The sequence below is a fragment of the Ylistrum balloti genome, unplaced genomic scaffold (genome assembly GCF_031769215.1).
Source record: "Ylistrum balloti isolate Yb309-2 unplaced genomic scaffold, AGI_CSIRO_Ybal_v1 Utg369888, whole genome shotgun sequence".
Taxonomy (NCBI): Eukaryota; Metazoa; Mollusca; class Bivalvia; order Pectinida; family Pectinidae; genus Ylistrum; species Ylistrum balloti.
The window spans coordinates 451,313-466,192 of NW_026782022.1; the positions used below are offsets into that span (position 1 = coordinate 451,313).

The window sequence follows — 14,880 nt, forward strand, 5'->3', positions numbered from 1 at the left end:
TTTATAATGAATCAGGTAATTTTAACTTCTCCCAGGTTCTACAAGAGGCAATGGCATACAGCATACAGAGTAGTGAAAATGGTACTACATATATCAAGACTCCAGAACCAGATTATGATGTGTATAGTATTACAGATATGTACATTCATCTACTGAAGACAAGAATATACAAACAACAGTGATCTCATCAACTAGAACCCGAAGAATTCAGGTTGGGAAACCAAATTTGGCAAACAAATTTTCAAGTTTAGTAGTTCAGTGTGATATTGAAGCAGAATTGTCATTACCTTAAAAACAGGGTTCGACATTAACATTTTTTCAACTAGACCAGTGGACTAGTAACTTACAATTTCTACTAGACCATTTTTGAAAAATGAAGAACAAGTTTAAAGTGCATTCTCTCAGTTGTTATTTTACCAACATTGAGACAAAAACAAAACTACAATGTAAAAGAATGTAATACATGTTAAATCATAGAAACAATGTCAATAATCATTCACAATCCTTTACCAGAGGACAACATGTAAAATCTTTGATGTAATTATTATGATTATGTCATTTGCACTTTAAAAGAATAAATTACACTTGGAGAGTATCAAGTCACATTCAGTCAAACTGAGGGCGCCTGGTCCTTTGGCCTCCATGCCATCATAATTCCAAAGCTCTCTGACAGTTATAGTGACCTAAACTTGGCCCTTTCAATAGAAATGGCCATTGATATGTTCAGCATTCCAATATCTAGCTTAGACCTCCAATCAGATTTCTAGACATTGTAGAGAAACCCGTCTCACATATTGCACATGAGACTGGAATACACTAAATGATTTCTACAAGCATAAGAATGTTTTCAAAGTTTTGTTTAAGGTTTTGGTTTGTGAAAATTCTGTGATAGAAATCTGTAATATTGATATTCATTGGCTGACTTTCATGGGCACTTTAAGAGAGGGCCATTCATCTTCTTTAAGATGAGGAACATCACCACACATCCTGTTCAGTACCACTAATAATGGTCACAAAGGCCATTCACAGCTTCTTCCCCATATATTGCTCGCTCTGCTTCGGAATCTGGTAAGTTGACAGGGTAAAACACTTGCATAGGATTAAGAATCAGGATAGATTCTACATCTCCGACTCTTTGAGTAATGTGATCAAAAACCAGGTCAACAAAAGTATTCTGTTTGTTTCTGAGTTGTTTTTGGGTCAAAGTTGGGGCAGTTAGTTGGGTATTTCTACAAGAAATTCTCGGAGATTTTTTCCTTGTTGATGGTGTAAAGCAGTGAGACGTAGGCAAGCAATCTCAAGTATTTCAGATGCTTCTTGCAAGCCACAGCTATCCCTTTGAAAGAAGATTCTTTCCAATGATTGACCAGTGCTTAAATTACTGTTTACGTTTCATGAAAGTAGACCGAATTATTCTGACGTTCTATGTACTAGATCCGATGAATATCATAACTCCTATATAAAGTGAGGGAAATAAGCGACTCGCGCCTGGGTCGGCATTCAAACAAAATTTTGAAAATAAATAAGCATTTTCAGATGTTGAAAAAAGTCGATAGATCGTCAGAATAATTAGGATTTAATTTCAACCGAGACGGATGGTTTGCCCGTTTAAGAAACCCAGTCATTGTTCATTGTTAAGTATATTTTACACAATATCAAATAATGAGATTTGATTTATTGAAAAGAAATTACAATGCGTCTATTACAGTGAGAATTATCTTTAAAAATGGTGAGGCGTATGAAAATCCTAGCAAAACATTGCATTTGAAAATAATTAATTTCTAACCACCAAAAGACTTAACATAAAATCGTTATTGAACCGCTATTTTCCTTCATTTCATTGCCATTTTTCATTCTTCTACAAAGGTGAGTAGCAGTAGAACATTTGATTGATGATACAGAAGAAATCAAAGGAAAATAAGTCTGATAGTCGTTAGCGTTGCGTGTTGTTTAATTTCGTTAGCAATGTGATAGTACTGATAATAAGATATCTTCCATTTTCATAAAAACATAGATGTTGCTAATTAAACACATCTAAACAAGAACGCTCGTTAGATAAAGATGTGTATTAAAAGGCTGATAACAATATTCTGTTTTGAAATATATACACTGTTGTCAGTTGTCGCAGGCACATATTACAACATTACATTTCCCAGGGTCCCCACCAACCCCCATGGAGCTTAGGGTTGGAATTCGGGTCAGCAAGAGGATAGGCACACGGAACAGCTGTCACATTCAGCTGCTGTAACATCGTCAGCATTTTCATCACCATATCAGGATAGTATGCTGACAAATCCACTCTTTCCACGGGATCCTTGGCAATATTAAACAGCCATATATTCTGTTCTGGTTTACTAGAGTCTATATCCATGCTGGTATTCTCTCTAGTTGGCTCTGGTATCCAGCTTCCATTGCCTGTAGTGTAAAATAAATGTAATTAATGTTACATTGCCTCCTGGATATGTTTAATGATTAATAACAGCTCATTAAGTCTATTTACTCATTCTAACAGTTTGTGAACACATAAATCCGCGGATAATGAGTACCCACGAATTCATCGAAAACTAACCACCATCGAAAATTCCTTATTTCACAGCATATGTGTAAATATGACCAATAATGAGAGCGTGTGCATCTGATTTGCTCGTATTGTAAGTGAGTTTTAATATATAATCGAATGACTCACCTGGACTACCGGTTATCACTTTCCAGTCTCTCCACCTGAGAGCGGCCCTGTAGCGATTGTCAAAGGGACTCTCCTTTAGTTTGACTCCAACGGGTTTGGTCAGAGGATCAATGTTGTGTAGCAGTATTTCTCTGGGACTTTTAGCATCTTCACTGACAAAAGGGTATGCATAAGTATTTACATGATTGGAATACAATTGTTTTGAATTCTCAATTTTAAACAATCAAATATTAAATAGTATATGTCTTAGTAAACCCAACCACTAAATGGTCGGATGGTTACGTATTATTTGTCCTACAATACGTTTTAGGATTCCTGACCTGAAAAACTTTTCATGTTTAAACTCTTTTGATACAATTCTACGAATCTACGAAGGAAACCAATTGCAGATAACGCAGCATCACAAAAGGTATTTGAAACAAATTAAGCTGCCGTACAAATGTTAAGTCACGCGTTATCTTTAAAACCAGACCTTGGCTTGCTTTGATGTCAACTAGTGATACCGTAATTCAGGCATATACCTACAAACCTGATTGTTTTCCATTGGTCGAATCCATCCAGGGGTTTGGTGCCGTTTAGAGAGCCTCCTGCTAGCCCTATCAATGTTGGGTACCAGTCTGTTACATGTATAAGTTCAGAGGATATGGTTCCTTTTTTCTGTAGGGCTTTTCCATGTACAAATCCAACGCCGTGTATTCCTCCCTCCCAAAGTGATCCCTTCCAGCCTCTCAGAGGCCAATTATTACCACCTTTTAATATCTGTCCACCATTGTCTGACAATAAATTATGGTTATGATGAAATGGAAATTGGTCGTATACATAATTTACATATTTGAATTAAAGGAGATTACAAAACGTGTTCAGTAATGTTGTAGCACCGTTTCTAACTTCTATGATCAACAACTGAATATATAGCATATATTCATCATATCATTTTATTTTACAAATTGTTAATATTCTAGTGAAGACCGATTTCTATGACGATTTAAAACAGATTAATACATCATCTAAAGTTATCGTTAAAGTGTTTACTTTTTACATTTAAAGTTCATTTCAAAACTTTTTCTTCAAAAAATCCATCAAACAATATCCGTGTAATAGGGTACGTATAATAGATATTTAAGAAAAAATCAAAATCAACAGCTGGCTTGAACTAACGCTTTCACCTCTTCGGAGGTTCTCCAGTTTTATAGATACATACCAGTGGAGAAGATCATAATGGTATCGTCCCAAATCCCTTTGGCTTGGAATGCTGCTGTTACCTTTCCTACCGCTTCGTCCAACGCGTCCACCATTCCTGCCAGTTGAAGTATGAATTTAGCAAATACATTCATATCTACTTTCCAACCAAAATATATCAACAAGAAATCCAAAAGTGATTTTGGCACCAGCATTGTATAATAAGCAATTGTGAAATCAAAGATAGTGGCCCATCAGCAATTGGTTTTCCAGTCCTAAATCAAACGAGTACAACTAGATCAAGCACAACTAGGGATCAAGCAGACTCTACGTTTTGAACTTGAGAAAGAAGAATTCAGCATTTCTCAAGAAATAGCGATGATAAACTGTAACTGTCAAAATCCATGATGGCCACCTGTCAGCCATTTTATAGTCTCAAACTCAAAAGGACAATAAAAGACCACAGACAACCTTCTATCTTTCTGAAAATAAAAACAGCGAAAACAAAGTTTTCTGAACAGTCCATAGAATGGATTATTTATATCTAGTGTTCAAGAAGACTATACTATTGAAAAGATTGATGTAAGGAAACACGATCGACGCAGTGCGGACGTAACACGATCTGATAAACCCATTATTACTTAAATGTCAAATCATCGGAAATTCCATATTCTAAGGGTGCCCTTTTTAATGACTGTTGGGATATGTCTTGAAGCAAATGCGTTCTTGAGTTCTGATAAAGACTATGTGAATTTACCGACAAATTAATGCAAAAATCTTAATCCAAGCTTGTAATCGATGAAATCGGGAAAAACGGAGCAAGATTAATTTATAATTTATAGATTTGATAAAAGGGTAGAAAACTAGGTATCCTTATTCTATCTATATAGTCATATAAACGTCTACCTTAGTGTGTAGATAGATATCGATGAACAACCAGTAAAACATTCTGAGACGCTTTACTATTTTGATGGTTTACATTTCGTGAAATAAATCTACTGACCTGCATATGTTTGTCTTTTTTTATCTTTGATAAAAGCATACTTGTTTTTGTACCGAGAGGGGACTTCTAAAGGTCCATGAACAGCTTGAAATGCCAGGTAGAGAAACATTGGCTAAAATATAGAATATAATGTTTAACATGAATGAATCACATATCAAAGGATCAGTACCTAATAACGATAAAATCAATAAGATCTTGAGCCTAACACAAGCTTAATTTGTGTATAAGATGAAGGAAAATCAACTGTAAATGATCAATAAAACTATGTCATAAAGATGTTCTGTTGTACAACGACTATTCAATGATGATAGCCAAACGTGCGGGAATCAAACTAACGGAAATGTCAAAATAAAATCAACCGAAGGCAAAGTGAAGAATACAGGAGAAGTGTGCCAATGATTTTGAAAGAAAGAGGGTGGGTGGGGTTGTAATTATCTTCTGTGAAAAATGCTTTACCGTATTATGGCGCGATAAGCTATTAGCGGCAGCATGTAAGGTAGATATATATACTAAACAAAAAAAGAAAGGTAACACTACTTTATTTTGTGATTAATTAATTAACCCCTTCATAAATCCTTACCAATCATGTACGAATAAAGTAATTGATCAATTCTGATAAAACTGCAGTCATGGTTCATTATAAAACTTTGCGTTCAGTTGATTTTATTCGACTGTAAAGGACGTTGGGATCAATTTCAAAGGTAACGCCATTAGTAACGGGTATGGCCACAGTTTGCGAAGTAAACAGCATTCCAGCGTCGTCGCATGGAACTCGTAAACCAGCGGATAATTCGAGGAGAGATGTTGTTCCATTCAGCGATCAAGGCTTGGGCCAGCTCCTGCAAGTTTGACGGCTGATTTTGACGTTCTCTCAGGCGTCGCCCAAGAACGTCCCAGACATGCTCAGTCGGTGACAAATCAGGTGATTTATATGGCCAATCTAACACCTGTACGTTATTCTGCTGCAAGAAAGGTTTGCTGACGCGACTGGTGTGCGCTGGTGCGTTATCCTGTTGAAAAATGGCGCCAACGCCATGGCGTATTAAGAATGGCAGAACCACTGGTCTTAAAATTTCGTCCCGATAACGAATGCCGGTTAAATTGCCATTTAACACAACAAGCCTGGTACGAGTCCCCTCACAAATACCACCCCAAACCATTACACTTCCGCCGCCAAAGCGATCCCGTTCTGCGACGCAGCAGTTCGCAAAACGCTCCCCTCGTCGCCTCCACACTCTGCGCCTTCCGTCACCGTGTTGTAGACAAAACCTGGACTCATCTGAAAACAGAACATTGTTCCATTGTCGTAGGGCCCAACGACAGTGAACACAGGTCCAGTTACGCCGATTATTACGGTGACGTCGCAACAAATTGGGTCCAGTGTAGGGACGCCGCGCTTTCAATTGGTAGGCCCTCAACCTGTTGCGGACTGTTTGGGGAGACACACGACGCCCAAACAATGTCCTTGTAGTCTCTACTGCGGTTACGAATCGATTGCGCAAGTGTATCAATCGTATATGACAGTCATCCCTGGCGGTCGTTTTACGGAGTCGGTCGCTTCGGGGACGATCGGATGTTGACCTAGTTTGGTTTAAACGACTTTCCAACTGGCAAATTGTCTTAACACTGCAACCAAAATGCCGTGCAACTCGACGGCGAGACTCCCCAGCCTGGATCATGCTTACAGCCCTTTCTCTCTGTACTTGTGACAGCCGGGGCATAATGATAAAGTTGATAGGGAGCAAGATTCGGTGATTTCTAAGTCCTAAGGATCTAAGGAACAGTTGTCAGTTCGAATGTTTATGAAATTCAAGCGAAGATACAAGTTAGTAGCAGAAAACCTCGTGCAGCTCTTTCGCTAATACAGACTTTCACGCTTGAATGATTTGGTAACCCCCTTGGATTTTGTAATGTAAAACATTACCAATTTCTAATATTGCACAAACGTCATTTTGTTTTCACTCATTTACAGGTATTCGCCACGGAAACATGTTAACCTTTCTTTTTTGTTGAGTATATATAGAGTGAAATGGAAGCGAAATGTTTTGATAGGCAAAAAGGGTAGAACTACAGTTATCAGTTAGAAATCAGTTTAACAGCACAGCAGTCATTTTCAGAAAGGAAAGTATTATTGTATAGGCTAAAATAATTGACTTATTATAATCAAAGATATGTCCTCAGCACATCCGAATTGATTTTTGTGGTAAAGTGGGATACAATATTTCCTTCGGATAAGAAATGAAATAGATCCGTGACATCTGTTACGAAGTCCACATACAGTGGGTAAACACAAAAGCTTAAGATCACATATGTGATGCACGTTTTTATTGATTTTTGAATGTTTTATTTATGTTATATCACCCATATAGTGCTGTCCGAATTCTATAGATGTAATATGTAAATAACTATGATTCTATCATAGTACCAAAGACATTTTTCTATTTATTCTCATAAAGGTGTCTAGTAGAAATAAAGAATGCTGAATAGATATAAAAGTTAGGTTTGTGTTAATTTTATATCTTCTATGACTTGTATTTCAGGTTCAACCCTTTACATTGATAAAGGTACAAAGGAAACATCTCATGGGTATATATGAAATCCATATGAATACAGCTGACGTAGAGGCGAAAGATCGAGCGATCGTATCAATACACGCAAATCCTATTAAATAAGCTAGACATGTGTCTGTATTATATCAAGTTGCAAGAATTAGAGTTAGCCATAAATCGATTGTTCAGCTGCATAATTCATTTTTGCACGTCTTTCAGTCGTATTATACAAGTTTCAACCATAATTGAAGAAAAGGTATATTCTGATATTGTGTAATGTTTCAGGCGAATTTGCAAAAAAGATTAAGATAAAACATGTCAATTCAATGTATACAGCACCTTTCTTATAGAATTCGATAATTATATCATACAGTTCAACCATGTCGAGTCTCGTCTGAATTGCATACTTAAACAACGTAAAGAACTAAAATTTTACAGAATATTCTGTTTTCATATATCAGCAGATATGATAAATTAACTTTTTAAATAATCACAATTGTGTAAAACATAAAAGACGTGAAAACATATTTATATGTCTAGAAAACTGATTGTATCATTATTTATGCATTGTAAAGTCTTACTTTGGAGGAGTTGTAATTGTTGACTAAATCTATCACACGCTTGCTGTACATCTCTGTGGAATATTCACTGGAATTCGGCAAAATGGGCTTGAAATTATCTCGTAAATCTTTCCCGCAAAAGTTTGTACTGAAACAGTTTGTTTTCTTGTAATAGTCCTCACTCCCAGTCAGATAACCTGATACAAATAAAATAAAAAAGTCCATTGAGGTCACTTTCATTTGTTAAATCTAATTTTCTTCTTAACAACAAAATTTATTTTCAATGTCATTATAGTTAACAAGAATAATGATATAATTTCATAATTTGTGAACTAAGTGAATTGAACTATAAAATGACTTTCTTGCTTTTTCTTCTAGGCAAATGTATTAACCATTAGATTTTATTTATGAAAATTGATACAAGAACTTGATTTGAACACGCTTTCAAGAAAAACCGAAACCCGTTTACGTGTATGAGAATAAGATGTCCGAAACAATCAATAAAACCCCCCAAAAAAACTACATTATAAGATATAGGGTCATCCATTTAAGAAATTTTCGAATTTACATTCTATCAAAAAATGTGTTTTAAGCGTCACGTTATTTACCAATTTATGTCGATGACTAAGATGATGTTTAAAAAGTGTTGACTATAAAATATAATACGTGTAAAGAATGGTTAGATAACCAATATGAGTATGTTCATTCGCTGTGATATCAATAGGTCCCAGTGTGTAGCAACTGTTGGTAAACCAATCGGAAACGTCTAACAACACATTGAGGAATTAAGTTTGTTTAATGTCACATTGATAAAAAGCGGTTTTACAAACGAGTAGTTCAAACACAAATAAATTATCAGTTTAAAAAAGAAAATGTACAAACATGTTATTGTGATCTGCTCTGTAACTTCAGTGCTAAATATTCCGTTTTTTAATTGCCCGTCTTCTGCATTTGATCATAAGAAGAGGAATGGAAGAACACGTAGTTTGATTCACAGGTCATATTTTGTCTACAAGATTATAGAAATTTCTCAAGGTAACAATTGCATCATATAAAGCCGTCTTACCAAAGAATGTGTCGAAGCCTCTGTTGTTTGGAAGGTACTCCTCCTTGTAGAAACCTAAGTGCCATTTCCCCACAGCGTGTGTGGAGTACCCAGCCTCCCGCAACTTTTCTGGCAGAATGGGACTGTCTCTTGGTAAGGCATTGGGCTGAGGAGGCCAGATGATCCCATGCTGCAAGCCAGTGTGAATCTGTAAATTTAACATAGATCGGAGAATAGAGCTGTTCCTTCCGGGAACTAAAAGACTTCGTAGAGAAATCTTGGAATGAACCAAATATGAGAGTGAGAACAGGAACTGGTTATTTTGCCCTGACCACATCTTTGCATATATGATATTGATATTGCCTTAATGGGAATTTAATTTTGTTCATATCATACTAAAAAATATTTATATATATTTTAAAATCTATTTTACACTGGCTACGGTATTTATTCATTCAAAAATAATTCTTATATGATGTTATAATAAACAGTATCTACGTCAATCCGTGTTCAAACATATCATGTACAATGTATTACCATGAACTACTTCGTCTCCGAGGAAGATGTGAAGAAGATTGACTAAAGAGCCCCTCAAGCCGGTGTAGCATTGAAAATGGACCCGGAGTTTTCCATAGCTAGCCGGTACTATTTTCAGCTTTTCAATGGAGGCAATTTTCTAACATTACACCGGCCAGTCTTGATCAAACATACACATATTTGTAAGATGTTTGCAAACGTTTATCTCGATCTATTGAGTCACAGTTTTAAAACATCAAGTTATACCTGGTATCTCCCAGACATGAGCTGACTCCTGGTAGGTGTACAGATCGGTTGTACATAGTAATTCTCCAGTCGGACGCCTTCTGCTGACAACTTGTCCAGGTTTGGTGTTTTGATTTCCGATCCATGGTACCCTATATCATTGTATCCGTAATCATCTGCTAAAACAAATAAAATGTGTGGCTGCTTTGTGTTAGCGACTTTCACAAAACAGAAAGACATGAAAAGGTTAAACACGCAAAAAGTCACTGAAGTCAACATCGTGTATCATCTTAGTATGAATCATGCAGGAAAGCGAAAAATCGAAAGTAAATCTCGTGACCGAGACGTATGAACGCACTACGGAACAGCCAGTTAAATAGTATCATTCTTCATGGTTTAGTAAAGGGAGAAACAGCCCGATTTGAGCTGTGTTAGTTTTATCATTTGACTATACATTTTAATGCATGGCACGCGACAGATTTCCGATATATTGTCAAGTGAGTTGAAGGAGAAATAAACGTAACAAGCAAACCACCATTAAATCTATATGTATGAGTAATTTTAGCGTATACATGTATCCTAAACACACATACTACACAAAAAAGTATACAGTACATTCACATTATCGTTTTGACACCAATACTTATATGTACTTAACGGTTTTTTTTTTTAAATAACAGATATATCAGAATTAAGAAAGCGATATGGCGTGTTACCGCCTGATTCGACATATAAGCGACCAAAAGTATAATGAAAAATGGAAAAAAAATCATTTCGATGAATCCGAGTAGGTCATGTCAATGAGTTGTAGCCAAATACCAATTGTCAGAGAAATATCTTTGATACATGTCAAATGTATTTTTTCACAGATCGTCAAGGTTGCTACCGGAACTATATGCTCTAAAATATGGGGTCTTCACTGGCTTGAAATGCAATTTGGACACATAAGGCGCACATGTACATACATATGTATATGCCTACTTTTAGGCAGTTGAACCTAATGCAGTGCTGTAGTCATGGTAGAATGTCATCACAATGTTCAATACAACTTCAGGTTTATATAGAGTCACGCATTAAGGAGTAATCCAGCCACTGAATGTTGTATATTTAATAGTAATATCGCCAGTGACATACACGGTAAGCACGTACACCACCGATAACTCTTCTATATTTAGACACGGTGACTCCGAATGCACGTTTATCTGTCGTCATTAATCATGTATTTTTAGATCGACCAAAGAGATAAACTAAAATAGGTGCTCCATCACGGTAAAGCACAATACCTCTTTATCGCATTAATAGGCTAGCGAACTTCCCAACCAAATTTTGAAATTTCTTTCATCATATTTCTTCGGTATTTCTTAGTTGCTTCCCAGGCTTCAAAATTTCGTCCTTTAACATCATTGACGAGTCTTACAAAGACGAATCAGCTGTGTGGTACAGTTTAATTCACTGTTTGGTCCTAAATAAAAGTTGTAATCCTCAACTTTTGTGCTATAGTGCCCAGATAAATACCCAGTTATTGCCCAGTTATTGCTATAATGCCCAGTTATTGCTAAAATGCCCAGTTATTACCCAGTTATTGCGAAAGTGCCTAGTTATTGCTAAAGTGCCCAGTTATTGCCCAGTTATTGCCCAGTTATTGCTATATAGTGCCCAGGTAGGGCTCAGTCGACATTATAAGATTATAAGATAGCTCAAACCGACCACCGAAAATTGTTGCTAACTCGAGACTTGAAGAACAACTGCTCAAGCACAACGTAGTTATAGGTCCCGTGATACATAATCACAATTTTAAAACTACTCATTGAAAAAAAATTGATTTGATTAACACTTTTTTCAGTTTCAAAGATTGAGTCGGTTCGTTTCCATAGACTTTGGTTACTATTTCTCAGACATCATTTTTTTCATTTGTATATATACAGATATAGTTATAGTTTTACATGTATTTGGTTGAATTTACACTACGTTTTTCATTAATGTAAATGGGACAAAAGTTAATTTTGAAACAATTACAGGCACACATATGCTTAGCTCTCATCATGTGATACATCAATCTTCCAAATATACTTGTGTAACTTATAGAGTGTATAAATGTCCATTGTATGTAAATCTTTCAATTGGTTTTGTTCACTTTTCGCTAGCTATAGATATTTCAACATTTTGGCATTACGTAAGTGATACATAGTTGGTATGTCAAGGGACTTAATTCTAAGAAGTATCCTCGTTAAGATAAAGGACAAAACTACTTTCTGATCCATTTGACCTGACCTCGACTCTACATAGTAATAGTCCGGGGAACGCCCCTTTGAGTTAAGATTGAGATACTTTCTAAACATATAGAAGTAGGATCTTTTTACAAATTTCTTCATAAATACTATTCCAAAAAGTTATAGCTGAGGGTAAGAACGATCCGAATAAAACTCGGTTGTACATCTGATGCCTGTTAAATTGTTATCCTGTCTGGTGTTATTACTGTATATCATCAGCATATCTATTTGGATGTACTAATTGCAGACAGTCTGTTTATTTTGGCCGATCGATTTACAGACCGTTGAATGGGTTTCTCAACCAGTGTTTCTAAAATGTCATTTGATTCAGTATTTATTAATTCTATTTTTGCTCCCGACAGCAGAAGTTGTCCCGATTTAGAACCACGTTTCAAACTTAATATTACATTAGAAATTGACTTCAACATTTAGAAGATAAGGACCATACTGCTTCCCCATTTTAGGTAACTTTTTTTAATTATATGATCAGCTAATCGAAACTGTCTTCCTTTTTCAATAATCATTGTCACCAATCTATATATTTTGAGAGGAAGATGGTGTCCAAACGAAGTGATTTGCTTGCGGGTATGTTTTCAGGGATAACTGCTGTAAACAAGAACTATGTGCTTTTATTAGTAACGTTTTCTCTCTTTATCAAACATAAATTAGTGTATCCTTGTACTCATTATTTCATTCATTCATCCATGTATTCATTGATTCATTTCTGTTTACTAACAACTATTAGACCAAAGATTGGAATTAGGGATGGGAAATCATGAAGAAAAACATACACATTGGGAATTGATAACAAAAATGTTTTTTTGTTTTGTTTTTTTGTTTTTTGTTTTAAAGGGGGGTATTGAATTCGTTTATACAAAATATCAATTGCCACTGCAAAGTGTTGTCCTTGTAAATATTTGATAACACATTATTGGTAGGGAATAAACCACTGCTAGTATTAACTGAGGGCTTTCCGAACGTAAAAAAGGAAAGAATGTTTTTGATATTTGTATAAAACTTATTACATCAGCATCATTAGCGTCATTGTCACAGTGAAAGCATGAACTATTTGACACTATTTGACGATGTATTTTGTTCTTACACTTCTAACAGCAGACATGTGACATTTTTGTTTAATAATATCTTTATATCAAAACCATCAAGTTAACATAGACTCTCTAGGAAACTATATGATATTAGATCTAACTAATACAAAACCAGCAGCCCGCACACTTTCTGCAGCAATATATGGTGACAGCGATGACAGTCCTAATTTATGTAGATGAAGATTACACCTATTTACTAGAATTAGCTCCAGGTCAGTCAGAGTCACGTGAAGGTTTACCTATTTTAACTGAATATCCTATTTTAGCAATAAATAATATGAAAAAATTGTAAATTATCAGGCTTAAACGGTTTCACAGTTGTAATTTACAATTTCACTGAATAGATTTTAAAGTACTTATTTACAATGTATTTAACCATTCCTATTTATCAGGGATGTCTTCGATTACTCAGCGCCAAGTTGTTATGACATGTAACCTAATAAACCTAGAGAATGTTTGAAAAATATCGCCTATCTCATTCTTAAAGGTAGATTATAAAATTGCCACTTTATAGGTAAAAGGTTTTTATCACTTCTTGATAACGATACGAAAAACAGTTTATGAATTGTCGATACATTGGTAAGTGCAAAAGGATTTGGCATATAAGTGTACTAAAAAATTGATAATTGTAAACAGAGCAATCACACAAAGGGACAAAAACGCCACACTAAAACAAAAGATGGTTTTATGTGTATTTTACAGACTCGTCACCTCGTCAGGTGCACTTATTTAATATCTGAAGTGAATAACTATAATTTCACATAATACACATATACAACAAACACACACTAACAGTTAGAGGAATAAAGCAGGGTCCCTTTAAAAGCTAAAATAGGGCTTACAGCAGGAGCGTAAGACACTCCCCTCCTCAAGATTAGTAGTACCTCTATCCCATTCCAATACACCACCTCAGTACCTACAAGTCCATCCCATAACATTCACTCGGCATTAAGTGATCTTGTAATATTAACCAATTAGTAAATTCATACAAACACTTCCAACCTCTCCACATACTAACCTCACAGTCACAAAATGTCATTATATAAGCGATAGAAAGCGAACAGTGGAGCAAGGTTCTGTGTGGATTTACAAAAAATATCGACATTGATAAAGAGAGCAGTATATATATTGGCAAATAGAGACGGAAAGACGATTTATACCTGTAGGGACACCAAAACAGATCACCGCAAGCACCTTACTAACAACTAACCAATAACTCACAGTCCGTAGGATGGGACTTAAAATGGTGGCCTGTGTAGTAATGTCCAACTCGCACGATAAAGAGTGTGCGTGATAAGGCCGGCCCATAGATCAGGGGTAGGTTAGTAATAGAGATTACTTATTTTTGATGGACTTCCAAAATACTATCAACATATCGAAACTTACTAAATGTAGGATCCCCTTTCTCTTCTTCTGTGTCCTTATCCGGCCCTCTTACTTCGAAGTGCTTAGTGTTAGGCTAGGTCTACAATTAGGCTAGAGAGCCGTCGTCTAAATCATAGTAACAAGTCAAGTAGCAGAGACGGACACCCCCTACATTATCTCAGTATTCCACTCTCTCCCATCACTTCCTATTCTTCCCTTCTACTCATTTTCCTGTTTTTTCTCGTCCGCCGAAAGGCTTAAAGGCCTTGATATTGTACGTGAAACCCGTTAAATAAATAATTAGATGATGATTGTAAAATTCCAGGTCGACTTCTACCTCTGAATTTTGGGAAAA

General features: G+C 35.8%; 1 protein-coding gene across 1 annotated transcript; it reads right to left on the reverse strand.

Annotated features, from left to right (window-relative positions):
- Positions 1-2,143: 2,143 nt before the first annotated feature.
- LOC132546399 (arylsulfatase B-like) lies at positions 2,144-10,063 on the reverse strand. Its single transcript, XM_060210112.1, has 8 exons — positions 9,806-10,063; positions 9,044-9,230; positions 7,999-8,174; positions 4,869-4,980; positions 3,888-3,983; positions 3,216-3,459; positions 2,687-2,838; positions 2,144-2,415 (listed from the first exon to the last, which is right to left on the reverse strand). Exons 1-8 carry the CDS (start codon positions 10,061-10,063, stop codon positions 2,144-2,146), a joined length of 1,497 nt encoding a protein of 498 aa, XP_060066095.1.
- Between the last annotated feature and the right edge of the window lie 4,817 nt (positions 10,064-14,880).